The following is a 17,662-nucleotide window of genomic DNA, read 5'->3' on the forward strand; positions in this document are numbered from 1 at the left end:
GTTTCTTTATTTCATTCAGGTTTTAATTTGAAAAAAGTGAATAATATGTCTGCATATGAGTCAGTTTCAGTCTTTTAGTTACATCATAGTTCATATAGATCAAAGGAGTTCTTTGTTCTTAGATGTATGAAAAAGGAAGGGAAAAACAATGTTCACGGGAGTGTGTGTTTATATGTGTGGTAGGTGTGTGCTCATAATGAAAGAAAACAAAGTGTCGAAGCCCACTGCACTTATTTTTACTTTTATTTCATAATGATTGTTCTAAAAATATGTAATACAGTAAGGAATAAATTGAAGTGACTTTTTCCTGCATCAAGCATCCTGGGTATTTTGTGTTTCCCAACGGAAGAATCAGTTGTAAGAATTAATTTTATTGTAGCCTAATTCCAAATTATCAATAAAAGTGAAATTATAGTGTACTGATTGATATACGGCAATTCTAAGTAATGTGATACAGGAAGATTCTTTTGTTTTGCATTTTCAGTTATTTGCACTTAAAGAAAAATGATCTGTTAAAATTTCAGAGAATTGAACTTCAGTTCTTACACCTAGAAAAGAACCCTACAATGATGATGTTTGTTATATTTTTTTTAATTCACAGTGTAGTGTTTCCCTCTCAATTCCATTATGAAAGATAGTTCAGTTATATTCATGAAGGTTTTCCATCTCATTTGTGTGCTTATTCATATCCCTGTATTAAAGATGCTTACATATTCCTGTTAATGTAAATGTGGTGTGCAGCTGTCCACCTGTATAGTGCAGCAGAGGACTCTCTTAAACAAGAAAGTTCATGAGATGTGTCTCATTGCTGTGATAGCCGGGACGCACTGCCTGCTATGAACAATGTGCTGCATCAGAAGCACCCGCTGAACGCTATGACAAGTTCACGAGATGATGTCAGTGAATTAACTTGTAGTAAGTGAGATGGTATTGCCAAATGCATAACACTGTGAGAAAAAGAAAGATTCCTCATTCTCCCATCCAATAGGTTAACCTCTTATTTGCTGAGTGTTAAACTTGGCTTCAGAAATTCATGGATACATATATTACGACCATGACTTGAGGAGTTCACAGTGAGCCAGAGGATACACACACGAAGGAAGGATTATGGCAGTGCGAATGCTGAAATTACTGCACGTGATGCAAAATAAAGTTGTTTTTCTGTGTAGCCATATGAGGTCAGAAAATATGGAGGCGTCAGAACTTTTGAATGTGTCTTAAAGGATGAGTTCTTCATTTTTAAAAAGAGCTAAGAGAAAGCTCGTTTCTTTTGAATTTTTCTCATATAGTGTGACATTTTACATATGTTATTTGCTTTTTTTTCAAAAGCTTACCTGAAAGTGTAATCAAATATTAATCTACTAGTCCTTGCATTTACTTTTAGCAAAATATTATAGATACAAAGTTAATAGGCCATGGCTAAATCTGTTTGAAACTATTTGCTGATGTATCAATAAAAAAATAACAGGGAACTGTTTTTCTGTTATTTGGAAAAAGAAAATATTTGAATCATGTCAGATAATGTTTACCGATAACTTACAGTCCCATTTTACAACTATGTGTAAATGTGTTTAAGTGTTCTGTGAGAAGGTATGAAAGTTTGAGAATGTGGATGTGTGTATTCACATTCTGGTGTGTGGGATCTTTTTTTAAACTGGCTCCTTAAAAAAAGAAGAACTGGGCTCCATAGTGTCACTTTTGTCAGAGCTTATTCTGCTTGCTGCTTTCTTTTAGTCTAAATATTAAGGACTGAGTGACTCTCATTGTCCTCATGCATCTTTTTTAAAATGTCATGCTTCAGGGTAAAATGATTTCTTGATGATCTCCAGAAAAATTTCCACGAACAGAAATGATTATTCATTTCCCTACATGTGCCAACTGCCTTAAACTGCTTTAGGCTTATTTGATTCACACGACTTTGTATTGATTCACATTTTATAAGTGACTAAATAAGGAAAACTTAGTCTTCACAAAATGGCCAGAAAAAATTGTTTGAGCTGACTGCTGTGGTTTAATCATTTTTTCAAATTATTGTTGAAAAATGATGGTGAAATGCCCATATCTTGGGCTGTTTTGTATAAAAGGCATAAAAGGCTGCTCTTTAAGAAATTTACATGAACTTATTGCTTACTTTTATATTAGGATTTTACAAGCAATTTTTCTACAAATATGCAGATTATAGCATATACATTAAGGAGGGTAAGGGAATCATCAATGAGTCATGTATTCTTTTGAAATGATCCAAAAACATTTACTTTATTAAATATAATACATTTTCCTCGCTGAGTTGAAGTTTTATGAACTTGAAATAACCTCCCATTTCAAAATGTTCTGTATTGCCAGATCCACAATTAGCCTCAATGAGAAACAAGCCAATAACTGCCATAAAAAGCTCTGCAGTTTAAAAATCACTGGTCAATAACATGTCCCTACACACATTTCCTGCACGTCTGCCTGCACAGAGGAGTGTTCTCAGTTCACGTTGATGAAGTGCTACAACGCTGGCAGGAAAGGTGACTTCCAGATATCTCAGTATGGAAGTGGGGGATAATGAGGCACATTGTGATACAAATTAAGTCATAATAATTATAATTTATACACATTCCTCTGAAATATCAAAATTTTAATTAGCTTAAATTCATGATAAAATAATTATTCATACCGTTTGAAACTTGTGATCAAAAAGTAATGTAGACATATCATTTTCACTTTTTAGCAGCTAGATCTTTGGGGCTCAATACCTGCATACTGACTAATTACATAACACCAACACTATTTTAACAGAGAATGAATCCTTCAAATATATTTGGTTAAAAATACTTTACATTTCTGCTTTACATACACGTCTAGTAATAGGGAAGTGACTCAAAGTTTATCAAGAGTGAAAAATAAAAACAACAAGTAAAAACTAGAGTGATATCAAAACCACATTTAGAAAGGAATGGCCTATGATGCCATTAATGTAAGGCTTCCTGTGGGGGTAATGGAAATATATACATTTATATTAAGGATTACTTATTACTTACTATCTCAGTTAAAATGATTGTAGGGTACAAGTTTAATAGCTAGGTAGTCGATTAAAGATATATTGTTATAGCCATCATTTGTAGACAGAAATATAAAATTAATGAATCAGTCTACAACACCTTAAAGCTAATTACAAGGAAATAAAAAAAAACTGAATTTCATATGAATTGAGAGAGCTTTTTTATACACTAGTAACTTTTGCAGTGGGTTTTAACACAAATCTTTTGAGTTAAAGTTCACTTTTATACATGTAGCCTTTTTAACACAAACCTACTATTTGTAAAGAATAGAGAGAAGACAAAAAAGCCTGAATATTATAACAAGATTGGTTCAAAATTACACTGTTATTTTGATAAAAAACAAACAGTGTTCTAACTCCAGTCCCTAATAACATTCTTTAAAAACCCTGAACTGATCATTTAATTTTAAACATAGTTTCATAGAACTTTCCTTTTACGTTATAAACCTTAAAAATACTTAAACAATTTTTATTTAACGTATTTCCCTTTTACTATATATTGCTGATAAAATATTAGGTACACAATAATATACAACAATCACACATTCGTGTATATATTATGAGATGAATTTATTATCTTAGTTTTACAAGTCCCGATTATTTTCAGTCACTTGAGAAGCTGTTAGAAATGTTATATTCTATGTGGTTTAATTCTTTAATGTTACAAGTTAGTTGTACTTTAGTATGGACAATGCTTCACAAATTGAAATGTGTTTGTTACATCATGTATTTTTCTTTCTGTTGTTTTTTTTTTTCTGTCCACTGTTCATTCTCAATGTAAAAACTCAAGGTATCAGTGACAGGAGGTTTGGATTTCAGGTGGACTTTTGTAATTATTCCCACTGAGGCACTGTCAATAGGATTAAAACACAGATTCTGAATCTGTTCATCCAAGATGAGGTCAGCCCTTGAGCAGTGGGAATACTATTTCGACAAGCTGTGTTTTCCACTTTGCCTTAAAGAAGTATAGCTATTAATATAACACAAATATTTGAAAGCTCCTATGGAAACAGACTGGATTTTCTTGAATTAAGTAAAATATCCATCTGCAATCAATAAAATAAGAGCATTCATTAGAATCTCTAACTATGTATGTAGATTCTACAATAATATTAAAGCCCAGAGTGTTTAAATTACTGAACAATTCACTTATAGTTCATAATTAATAAACTTTTTCCAGCTGCATACCTGTGGCCGGAAACATCTGCAAAGCTTCATATTTTACACACAGACACACATAATTCCTTCAGAAAAAAAAGGTTACTTAAAAATCACAGGTCTGGAAAGGGGGTAAAACCTGAGGAAGCTGAATCTCTTTGTATTCAGTTAGCACATGTGGAAAGTGAAGAGGGTTTGGGAAGAACAATAACCCTTGCATGGCAAATCCATGTGGGTAAAAAGTAAAAATGGTTAAGATGGATTCAGATGTTTAGTTACAATTCACTTTTCAAATAATAACACCAAAAATGTCCCTTTTCATAAGGTTAGTATTAATAAGAATTTCTTTAATTTATAAAGCTGTTACTAAGATAAAAGATAAATTGCTATTTGTGAAACCCAAAAGTACATACTGAATTATGGAAACTGCAAAATCAGTAGGTTAATAATACATTTCTAATATCTGAATAATTTAAATCATTTCTTATGGTAAAACAAAGCCATGTAATGATGTATGATTATAAATCATGTGTTAAAAAGGCAAATTAACATAGGTAGATAAAGTTTGCTATTTTTTCTTAATCTCTGACAGCTTAAATGTTCAAGAGTACATTAGTAGTGAATTCTCTTGCAACACCTTAATTGAGATAAAACTCATTTACCATACAGATCAATGATTAAAGTATGAAATTCTTTTTTTTTTGATAGAGTTTATAAACATCACTGCAAACATTGCAGTCATCTCCCAAACAACCTCTACATCCATTAAGTGTCTGTTGTCATTTCTGCTCACCGTACCATTTCCCCACAACTACTATTCTGCTTTCATTTTTTTTTTAAGATTTATTTATTTTATTGGAAAGGCAGATGTACAGAGAGGAGGAGAGACAGAGAGGAAAGATCTTCTGTCCAATGATTCACTCCCCAAGTGAGCACAACGGCCGGTGCTGTGCCGATCCGAAACCAGGAGCCAGGAACTTCCTGCAGGTCTCCCACACGGGTGCAGGGTCCCAAAGCTTTGGGCCATACTCAACTGCTTTCCCAGGCCGCAAGCAGGGAGCTGGATGGGAAGTGGAGCTGCCAGGATTAGAACCGGCACCCATATGAGATCCTGGTGTGTTCAAGGCAAGGACCTTAACCATTACACTATCGCGCTGGGCCCACTATCTACTTTCTGACTCTCGTTTTGCCTCGTCTGGATTCTCTCAATAACCTATTTTCCAAGGGTAATCTATATTATTTTGTGTGCTAGTATTTGACTCCATTTGGTTGGTAAAAAAAAATTTGCATTGCCTTTATTCATTCATTATTTGATGACCAATTGGTTATTTTCACTTTTTTACTATTTTGGATAACCATACTTTGTACATTTCTTTGTGTATATGTTTAGTTTCTCTATGACATGGACTTGAGAATGGAGTTTTGGATTCTATGGTAATAATATTTAACTTTCGGGGGAAGTGGCAGATTTTTTTGTTTGCTTTGTTTAGTTTTGTTTGTTTTGTTTTTATACTGGTTTATCCCATTTTATACTTCTCATCATGAGAGTTGTAGTCTCTATGTTGTGTCCTAAACTTGGTATTTTTTTCATTTTTGTGATCTTACAGGATGTAAGTGGCTTTTTTTTATCATTTTTATTTATGTTTTGCTCATGCTAATGACATTGGGCATTTTATTGTTATTTACGTAGAGGCTTCAAGATAGAAAGAGACACACAAAGAGGTCCATGACAAATTCACTTCAAAAGTGCCCTCGGTGGCCCTAACAGAATTCACTGAGCCAGGACTAGAGTCTGAATCCTATTCATTCATGTCAGTGATGGATCCGGATTGCTTGAGGCACAACTACTGCCCTACAGGGTATGAATTACCAAGAAACGGAGTTAGGATTCAGAGCTGGACATCAAGCGTAGGTAGTCCAGCATGGGATGCAGGTTTCTCCATCACCAGGCTAAATACTTTCATTTAGCTTCCTTGGAGGAATATCGTTTTAGATTCTTAGTTGACTTTTTAACTGGTTTATACTAGGTTTTCATTTTATTCTTAAATTATAATTTATGAAATTTATAGACATCTCATTTTTTTCAGGTATCATATAGTGGATGTATTTTATTATTACACATTCTTGGAAGCTTTGACCATGTGAAAAAAATAAAATGTCTAAGACATTGGTGCTGAGCATCTGAATAATTTTTAAAATAAGGAAGTATCCAAATTTTAATTAAGATTCAGTTGTTGTGATAGAATTAGGACATTAGTGTTATCTTTTTAACGTGCAGCCGCAAAGCTGATGGAAATGTGGATTATCAGTAGCCTAATATCTAAGGTGAGATAGAAGTGAAAGCTTAAAATTTCCAGTAATAATTAGTGCATTAAGATATGAGAGTTTGGGCCTGGATGCCCAACAGATTAAGCCACCACCTTTGACTCCAATAACATCCCATGTTGGAGTGATGGTTGAAGTCCCAGATACTCAACTTCTAATTAAGCTCCCTGGAAATGTGCATGGGGAATTAGCAAGAGTGGATGAAACCCTGAACCCCTGCCACCAACATGGGAGACTTTGGTAGAATTCCAACAGTCTGGCACAGCTATGGTTGTTGCAGCCATTTAGGGGGTACACCAGTAGCCGGAAATTTTTCCTTCCCGTCTCTTTTCTTGCCCTCTCCCTCTCTCTCTTTCTCTTTGTAATTCCGCTTTTCAAAAATAGATTATTTATTTTTAAACACAAATCCAGAATTCTTTTTTCCCCAACAATAACAAACTAGAGATTTGTGAATTTGCTAGGAGATTAAGCTTATTGGAAGAGGTTGCTTAGCAATGTGATCAGATAGGTTTGCCCTGAAGTATACCCATACAAGCCATGAACCTATGGCAAGTCTGAGTTTCATTTAACCTAATTGTTTGACATAAAGATAAATGGCAATTTATTGAACATTGGGTAGTTTTTAAAATTGTGTGTGTGTGTGTGTGTGACAGAGAGAGAGAGAGAGAGAGAGAGAGAGAGGCAGAATTCCAGGCCTTTGTGGCAAAAATTAAAAATATTATTAAAATAATATAAAAGATTATTTTTAGGAAAGTGATTAAATATTTAAAACAAAGTTAATTCATATCCTCAAAATTCATCAGTAAAGAGCAAAACACTTGAAAAACAACAGCCACTTAAAAAGCAGAAAAATCAAAAGATTAGAAATTAAAATATTATGTTTGTTATTGCAACTGACTTTACCAGAACATACCTATTAAAATACCTATTAAATACCTATTAAAATTTGTTTAAGTATTATTGAATACTTTGAGATATTATGAAGGAGGAGTATTAAAACTGTGGTCTGTTCCTAGAAAATTTTTTTTTGCATAATTCAAAATTATGGATAAAATAATCTATCTTTGAAATTTCAGAAGGCATTTAGCCTCAAAGATTTTGACTGGTGTTTTCTGAAAACCAGACGTGTGTATAAGAGAAGCCTAGGTTTCTATGTGGCTTATTCTGGAACAATTGAAAGTTCACCAAATTGTCCTTATGATTCGATGCCTCAACCAAGTTTATCACAATGAGCATTTCACTCCAACACTTCCATGTAGATACATTATCACAATTTCTGATTTTAAGAGCATCAGTTACCTTCCTTTCTAAGCCAACCACTGAACGGCTCATTGTTATCCTAGGAGGTAGGGCCTTTGTCTTCACTTGTTCTTGGCTTTACTCCTGACACCATTGCTCCAAAGATTTTGCACTTATTTTTAATAGCGCTAAATTGATAGTTTCCTCAGAGGTTAAATGAAAACTGGTTTGCTGTAACTTGTAATTTGCAATATTAACTGAAGTAAGACAAAATATTACTTCAAAGAAAAAATGTTAAGACTTTTATTACCATATTTTTCCGGTATTGCTGCTATCTATTTAATCATAGTTGTACTTTTACTCTATAATTTTGGAGACATCATCAGTGCCAAGATTCATAGTGAAATTGAGAATGCCTATTTCATATATCCTCCTAAGGTGTGCTATGATATTATTTCATAGTTTTCTAAATTAAAATAATAGCTTTAAATTTGGAAAAGTATATTACAGTTGAAGATAACAGAGAACCATTGAAAATATATACTTATAGCTGCTGAAACCCTTGAGACCCAGTAGCAAGTACCAAGTTTTAACTCATTCAGCAGTAAAGTCTGGTAGCCTCACATGTGGATATCAGTGGTCCTATGTTCTAAATCTAATTTTGTCCTATACAAACAGAATTATTTCATTGAAAATCTGCTTTCTATTTGTTAAAAGGATAATAGAATTTAATCTGAAACTTGAGGGGTGAAAGTTTTAGATTTTCTATATTAAGCATCATATTTACCAAAAATAATTTGAACTGAACGAGATATTCACTGCTTGACTTGTGAGAGAAGTGGCATTAAATATTTATGTAGTGTCTTTGTTTGCCATGGAGGGTGAGATTCTGAGAGATTCTATTAGTAGGTATGGTTTTGCTGCCTGCCTCTCAACTGTGGAAGCATTACCTAGTCACGGTCAAATTATGCTGAGATTATGGTCGCTCATGTTCTTGCTCTGTAACTTCCAGGGTGATCAAACACTTGATCAACAGCTTTCCTCTGGCTGCTAAGCACTCCTTGGGCAAAACTTTTGTTCCTTTTGTTCTACCTTCCTAGCTTCCTCTTTTCTTTCCTTTGTTCTTTCTGCTTCTCTCAGCCCAAATGTTTTAAGCTACAGGTTATGTTGTCTGTTTTGTGGGGTGTCATCTTCTGATCTTTGAATTTTGTTATACATAAGGCAAGTTACAGTGGAAATTATAGAAGGAATTTTAATTGTCAGAAATCCAAACTAGAAATTACCAGTGCTTGATACTATTTTATGGGTTAACAACATATCTCTAGATATGATGCTTTTTGTTATCTTCTCAATCTTCATTGTTGCATATGTGCTTTACACTGGTGATGACCACTGGTGAGAATGTGTGAGGATGCTTTATGCTTCTGTAATATGTTTCTGAGTTCTTTTGTCTTAAATAAATTGAGAATTCAACTCAGAGTGACTTCTGACATGACAATGAATCCTGTATTTACAATGACTTGGGTGTATTTTTGCATAAATTTTAATCTACTATAAGGTATATAATATACCTTTAGATATTTCCTAAGCTATGAGTATTGTATCTTCTACAAAACGATGTTCAATTCTTAAAGGCCAAGGGGTGATTTTGAGTTCTGAAAAACAGGAGAATTATGCATTAAATATTCAACATAGGGACAAAAGTAACGAATTATTCAACTTTTCTTCTGGAAACTGAAGAATCTCTGAAGGATAGGTCTAGTCTCACTTCCAAAGCCCCAGGAATGAAAATGTAATTAATTTTCTGAATCATGCTCAAAAAAAGAATATTAAATGAGCCTACAACTAATAAATTAATGCTAAATGCATGTTAAATTTCCACTAGCCTGTCTCTGTCGGTCAGATTCACTAATATTATCAAATTTAAAGGTAGCTAGTACTCAGATACACATTTAATAAATAGGATACACTGAATTTTTTGATATATTCAATATATAATACTGTTGAATAATAGGAAAATGAAAAAATGAAAACTGTGCTAGATAATTCTTATTTGAAGATAAATAGATGAAATTTCCAGTGACATTGGTTGGTCCATGCTTATGTGGTTTAACAGCAAAATCTGTGCAACTAAAAAGATAAGAGCAGTCATCTTTATTCTCAGCTCATGCTTGAGAGCAGTTGCTGTGTAAGGTAATCTCAACAGAGGAAAACCTGGGCAATAGCTATTTATGCTAGATGACTTTCCCCTTGTTGCTGTTGCAGCAGCCAACTTCTTTGTAGATATATATATAAAGAATAGCTGCCTACCTTATGACTCACACAGACTTAAACCATACTTGAAGTTTGTTGAAAAGTTGGGGACACTTGTTTATGTCATCCTTATTAATCAAATTATTAAAATTATGTAAATATTTTCCATCTTAACCAAAATCGAACACAAAGCTTCAATTTACACTTATATAAGATTAAGAAAAGATAACTGAGGTATGCTGATGCAGATCTACAGGTTATATTGAAATCAAAATAAAGTCTTTGTTGAGTATCTGAAATAAATATCCTCAGATTTTATTTCCAGTGGGTTATTGACATATGTAAAAGAAATACTTTATCATGAAGGATATGTTATCGTACAATAAATGTATTATTTTATTTTTAGTTAATATTACTTTTTTTTTTTCCAAAAAGCCTGCTTGGTCTCATGTTCATATTCCAACTTTGTTTTGCACACCCAGCTTGTGGCCGTGGTTTCTACAAATCTTCCTCACAAGATCTTCAGTGCTCTCGTTGTCCAACTCACAGTTTTTCTGATAAAGAAGGTTCCTCACGATGTGAATGTGAAGATGGGTATTATAGGGCTCCATCAGACCCACCGTATGTTGCGTGCACAAGTAAGTCCATGCATATGAAGTGAAGAAGGACTCTCAGTGTGGTTTCATTGAGCTAGACAGAGCATTTAGGAATATTCTTATTGACTATTGAAATTTGTAGATTTTTCCTAAGCCTGTAAGATTGAGGCAACCAAATAAAACAGACATATATTAAGTTCAATTTTTACATATGAATTTTAGCATTTTTACATCTATCAAATCGAAATCATAAAATTAAGAGAAAGTAAGTCTAACCAGGATATGAGATGTGATTAAAAATTAATGGTTTCTGAATTAAAATTCCTTTACTAAATAGAATGAATCTCAGGTCTGGGGTACTTCAATTAATAAATCTTTGAGAAACCTAAATCCAAAGCCAATTCCAGGCATTACTATAAATCATTTTTGAGCACATTAAACAAGACTAAATGTATTCTCTGTTATATGGTGAAAAGGAAAACTATTTTTAAACAACTGCACAACTGTGCATTAGCCATTCTGTTTTAATTGCTTGGAAGAAAAATAGCTAAGGACTGTGGCAAAAGTACAAAGACAGTTGTTATCCTGTTTTCGTTTTGACATATTAAATGGAAAATAAATAAAGTCTCTTGCCAAGTGAATTCAAGCAGGCTTTTATACCGCTTTTCCAGTAAAGGTAATGAAATGTTTATGTGAAAGAAAGCATTTCAGCTAGTTTTCTCTTTGATAATTGAGCCCCTAGCTTAGTGTTCCACACAGATCATTTTGTTCATTTGTTTTGTGAAGGCTTTTTTCCCCCCACTTTTGTTTATTTCTTTATTTTTGGTTTCCAAAGGGCCTCCATCTGCACCACAGAACCTCATTTTTAACATCAACCAAACCACAGTAAGTTTGGAATGGAGTCCTCCTGCAGACAATGGGGGAAGAAACGATGTCACCTACAGAATTCTATGTAAGCGATGCAGTTGGGAGCAGGGCGAATGTGTTCCCTGTGGGAGTAACATTGGATACATGCCCCAACAGAGTGGATTAGAGGATAACTATGTCACGGTCATGGACCTGCTAGCCCATGCTAATTATACTTTTGAAGTTGAAGCTGTAAATGGAGTTTCTGACTTAAGCCGATCCCAGAGGCTCTTTGCGGCCGTCAGTATCACCACTGGCCAAGCAGGTATGTTTTGTGTTTGCCTTTGCTGAATGAATGATGTGACTGTGTATGTGAAGTCTTATTTGGATAGTTTAAGCATTTAGCTATAATACACAGAGCTTAGTTTTTCCTTCTAGTGATTATTCTTATTGTTGACTTTTCCTTGTTAGTTTTCCCATTTCTTGGAGTATTATTATATCCGTTGAAATCTTCAAAGATTTGGAATGAGAATAAAGGGATAAATTCTAAATTAGGTTTGACTATTTTACAACAAACAATTCTATTGGAAGATATAGAGTAAAAATATTGGTAAAATGAGATGTAAGATATTTTTCACATGTTTACAATGTGTGCTGATATTTATAAGCTAATTGATAATTAGGAACAAAGACTTGACAGTACTAACATAATACTAATCAGTTATGTTGCTGCACATAATATAATCTTTGTAAAGAATGTATTACAAGTCATTAAAATTATGTGAGGGAATTTGAAATTCATTAGTAGACTTGTGATTATGCCAATATCCACAATATAGGAATAAATACTTTGGGACTTTCATAAAAATGGCATAACCATTATAATTTTGAACTGTCATTTAGGTTAAAAGTGTTTTTCACTTAATTTCTTATTGGTGTTTGATGTCTTCCAGTGCTCTTGTTTTATGAGCTAAGTATATTTTGGAAAACACACATTGGGTAGAAAATCTCATGCATTCTAAACTTTCAAAACCATCAGAAAAATCATAATACCGAAGGAAGTTTTAAAACCTTTCTCAACCTTTCATAAATTACTTGCTGCTCAAGAACGGTGTTGTGTTATAGATGTGGTCATGTACTGCCTTATCATTGTTAATTTAATTGGAGCTACAGTAGAGTTCAAGGTTTTTCAACCACCATGATGAGCTTAGAACAAGGTTCTGTTCGTCATTGGCCAGCTGTCTTAAACCTACATGTGTTACTGCAAAATTTGGAGCAGATTAATCATCTATTTTTATTTCCATGCAATTTTAACAAATTAGCTATATAAATATATCTGGATATGATCTTATGCTTGCCATTTTGGGCAGGTTAATTCTTATAATAAATATTTCTTTCTAGTGTTGATTTAAAAGATTATTTAAAATAGGATTTTCCAAATAAAAGCATATTATAGGAAAGCATAGAAAAACAAATCTTCAATAATGGACAAATAGTATAAATAATTTATTAAGCTGATATTAGGATATATCCATTTTATTAGAGATATTTACACTTTTAGTATTCTTGTTAACTGTGTTTGTCATTAATACCTATATTTGTGTTGAAATTTGCTGTCATAACTCTAGGCAATGGGATTGAAAAGTGTAAGCTTTTTTGTTTCAGTACTATCGTTTTGAAGAGTTGATGGAAACTTTAATCTATGGAGATAGAATATGTTTGTTTTATTGTATTAATATCAATACATAACATTTTCTTTGTATGTAAGGCACCTGTAGATGCTCTAATCATACTCTAAATCAAGTTTGGCATATTGGCTATTTTAGCACTCTCTCTTTTTAAAGAATATGTGTTGCCTAATTTTGAAAGTTACATGGGCTAAATAGGTCATAATCTGTCATAAATTCCTGGATAAATTGTCTAAGAACATTTAGGTAAAGCAACTTTGAGTATTGATTTTCTTCTGATTGAGAACAAATTAGTCTTTTCTTTTTTATCAGTTAGTAAAATAGTTTAGTGGGAAAAATGAAATTGTAACAGTTGTACAAGCATTAAAACTTAAATATTGAATTGTGAACTTCTAAATAAGTGAAATACATAGCATATTTTTAACACAACAAAAATGTATACCACATTTTAAAGCCTAAAAAACTAACAAACAAAAACAAAAACTAGATTTTTTGGAATGGGTGGTTAGTCTGCATTTAAGGTGTTGGTTAAGATATTTGCATTTTATATATATATTTTTTATTAATTATTTTGCATTATGTGACAGTTTCATAGGCTCTGGGAATCCCCCCACCCCTCCCCACACCCCTCTCCCCTGGTGGATTCCTCCACCTTGATGCAGTATTACAGTTCAAATTCAATCAAGATTCTTTCCTTGCAAACGTATACCAAGCATAGAGTCCAGCTACTTATTGTCCAGATGGGTTGAACAGTTTCTTGGGGAGACCATTTCTGGTCTGAAGTTAGAGCTGGTAGAATATCATCCCAGTCAATTAAGAGTCCCAATATAACATCAACAGCAATTTAAGATATTTGCATTTTATATTGCAATACATGGTTCAATGTCAGACTGATGCAAACCCTATGAGGCAACTGTGGTGATTCAGGTAGCGAATGCCTGCCAGCCACACAGGATACGAGAATTAAGTTTCTCGCTACCAAATTTGGCATACCAGGTAGTGGCATTTTTTGTCCTAGTTTCTATGTCCCAAATTAAAAGTCACACTGTTAGATTTTTCTGTTTTAAAAAGAAAAAAAATGTCATAAATGTGTGAATTCTTATATTTATTTTAGTAGAGGAAACTTTAGATGTGTTAGTTATTATTTTTCCATTATATTTTACATACCCACTATCCGTCTGTAACCATCTTTTTCTAAATGGGGAGAATAATTTGAAATGCTCGAAGTTCATGATTCTCCAAACAAACCTGCAAAAATTCTCAAAACCTTCATTGTCGATTAACCCAAAGCCTTCACTATATATTGATTTTATCCTGCAATCACTTGAATAATGCGTTTTTCAATCTGGATAATTGATGGATTGCCCTCCCCATAAACAGTCTGTGAATGTCTTGTTATAAAAATATTTGTTCTGAAAGTTTGTACATTTTTGTGGAGACAAGACAGGATGAAAAGTAATCATCCAGTTTTTCAAGGGTAATGTGTACATTTGCAGTTCAGTTTCTGGTAAATTTGCAATATATAGCTTAAGACGCTATGCTAGGAACTGTGCTGAACAACTCCTGTCCTCTGCTGAGTGAACACTGAGGGTAAACGACCTAACGTTCAGAACAGGATCAGCCCTGGTGAGGCTTATGCTTCTGTATGGATCATTTAAGTGCTGAATGATCAAAATAAATATAAAATAAGACATTCCTCCTTTGTGGTAAATGAAATAATGTTGAAGAATGGTTTAACATTTTATTCTCATGGCAAGGCTGTTTTGGTGCATAGCTAAATGAGTGTTGATTAGTTTTCCTTTATATAACTCTTTGAGAAAGTGTCAAGGAAAAACAGAGCAAAATCCAGATTGATTGCAATGTGAGAGGAAATCATGGAAATACAAAATAGGCGATTATGTCATGTCATTGGGAGGGGAAAATTTTGGGGTTTTTTTGGTCTGTTAAAAATTATTATTGTCTGGTCAACAGTAATATCATGAATTAGATTCTTATTTAAACCAATAATCCTAACTTTTAATGAGACTTATTCAGAACTTATTATATTTGAATATTCATCTTTATATAATTTCATATTTACTAATTGAGATCATATGATATATCCAGTCTAACTTGTTTTACTAGAAGCTGTGTTGACCTATAAAGATTAATGTCACAGATATCAGACTTACAGATTTTAAAGGCACTTTTAAGTAAAAAGGTGCCTAAAAGTTTTAAGATAATTTTATACATGAAGTAATTGAAATTAACTTACTTTTTATATTTCCTGTATCTGTGAAACTTCTGAAACTCATGTGTCTTCAAAATGGGAAAATATGTATTCAGCTTATATTGTGATGAATATTACTATTCTTTATATTGGAAGATTCTGTTGAATAAATACTGTCTTGAGAATTAGTTATATGTTCTTGATGTCTGTTTAAATGCTACTTTGCAAATATTACTTCACTGCCTATTGGGGGATGTATATCCAACCTATTAGGGGAAGCAAAGGATAAGAAAGTGATGATTCTAATGAGATGTTATGTCAGATATGCATGTGGTTATCCATCTAATCATGAGAACCCTGCCTATAATAGAATACATGCTGAAGAACAACATTAGGAAACAAATTCCCAAACTTTGAAGAAAGAGTGATTTGTTGTATCTGTTGAAAAAATTCTGCTGTACAGCAAAAAAAAAAAAAAAGTGGCAGTCAATATATGTTCAAGCTAATATAGTTTTGCCAGATGGATCCTAGGCCCTCAAGCAGATGATCATCCTTAAAACTTTGTAACTGCTGCTGCATTCTTTCCACAGAGCACAAAAATGGTCTGGGAGTATGAACGTTGGCAAAATCAGATCATCAAAAAAACACTGTCTTTTTCTGGATTCCCATCTTTAAATCTGAGATTGTATATACAGTTAAACATTTTTTTTTTTTTGTCATTGGAGAAGACAATACAAAATTATAGTATGTGCTCTCTTCCAAAAGGGACTTGGGGGACCTGGCACGATAGCCAAGCAGCTAAAGCTCTTACCTTGCATATGCCTGGATCCCAAATGGGTGCCGGCTCTAAACCCAGTGGCCCGGCTTCCCTACCAGCTCGCTGCCTGTGACCTGGGAAAGCAGCCATGGATGGCCCACAGCTTTAGGGTCCTGCATCTGCATGCATGAGCCAGAAAAGGCTCCGGGCTCCTGGCTTTGCATCGGCTCAATTCTGTCCTTTGTGGCTGCTTGGGGAGTGAATCAATGGATGGAAGACATTCCTCTCTGTCTCTCCTCTCTCTATATATACCGGACTTTGCAATAAAAATAAATGAATCTTTAAAAAATGGACTTAGGCAGCTTAGCAATTATCTTTCAGGTCATTAACTATGAAATATCTACTTGTGTGACTACCATTGAATGCAGTTCTTTCTACATATTGTACAATGAATGTTGTCGGAATTAAACCTAATGGGAAAGCTAGTTATAAACAAGAAAAAAAGCATTCTGATATTAATGGAAAAGACATGATTCGATGTTCAGTAAAATGATTATGTGATTTTTAGACAAATCACTTCATAGAACTTGAATTTTCTTCTAAATGATGTTTGAAAGCATGAATTATAAAAATGGAGCTTTTAGTTCATTGTTAGTTTCATTTAATAGAATAAAAATGTGTTATAATATACAATGGAGATTATAGCAAAATATTTATTGCTGTTTATTAGACTATTAAAAATTCCCTCATATTTTTAAGTATAAAATTGGCATTAAAAGGGGGTCAGAGTGAATTAATTCACTGCTCTGGACTCATGTCATCTTCCTAGGAAACCACGAGCTTTGTGAACATGGAACACTAATACCCTGCTTTACATTCATAATTACACGGCCTAAGTAATAATGCAACTTAAACTATAACACCATATAGTATATTATTTGCTACAAATGACTAACACCTGTGTAACATGTATCTTTGCAATTTTAGTGAGATTGATGGTTGTTTTAGTGCTCTGAGAAGCTCTAAAGAAGGAATTTAATTGAGAACTGAAACCTCTTCAAAGTGGATATGGATAGTTTCCCAAGTTTGGCTCTAGCAGGGAAGCACTATTTAGAATTAATGTGCGTAAGTTTTATTTAAGTGTGCAGCATGGCTGAGCACCACCAAAAAGAAGGGAACAATAGGTCTGCTGCCATCTCAGAACTCCACTGCCGACTGTTTTTGGAGCTCTCTCGTCTGTAAGGCACTTGTGCATAGTCCTGAGTTGACTGTTTTATATTTCTTGGTTGTCCATTGGCTGCAGGTTTCCTTTGGTAGTAACGAAGTGTTAATTTACAAAGAAATTTCAAAGGAGACAGAAAACTACTGTATGTTTCCTGGTAGCTGTCTCAGAATTTGGAGAAATAATTTGTTCAGTGCTTTACATTGGTGAATGCAGGAAGCCTCTCAACTCTCTGGAGAAGATAGTTATATCATGCAGAGGGAAAGCTTTGGGTTGTGCTTAGAGAACAATAATATACCACAGGTGAATGAATATTTAAAGGA

General features: G+C 33.5%; 1 protein-coding gene across 6 annotated transcripts in view; it reads left to right on the forward strand.

The window, feature by feature from the left end:
* The window catches only part of EPHA7 (EPH receptor A7), a 152,955-nt gene that overhangs the window by 39,918 nt on the left and 95,375 nt on the right, over window positions 1–17,662 (forward strand). For all 6 annotated transcript variants that reach the window (XM_004580377.3, XM_004580376.4, XM_004580374.4 and 3 more), the window contains exons 4-5: window positions 10,504–10,659; window positions 11,453–11,788. In XM_004580377.3, coding sequence (XP_004580434.1) covers window positions 10,504–10,659; window positions 11,453–11,788 — 492 coding nt within the window. The remainder of the gene's footprint in view (window positions 1–10,503; window positions 10,660–11,452; window positions 11,789–17,662) is intronic.

The sequence above is a fragment of the Ochotona princeps genome, chromosome 1, assembly GCF_030435755.1.
Source record: "Ochotona princeps isolate mOchPri1 chromosome 1, mOchPri1.hap1, whole genome shotgun sequence".
Taxonomy (NCBI): Eukaryota; Metazoa; Chordata; class Mammalia; order Lagomorpha; family Ochotonidae; genus Ochotona; species Ochotona princeps.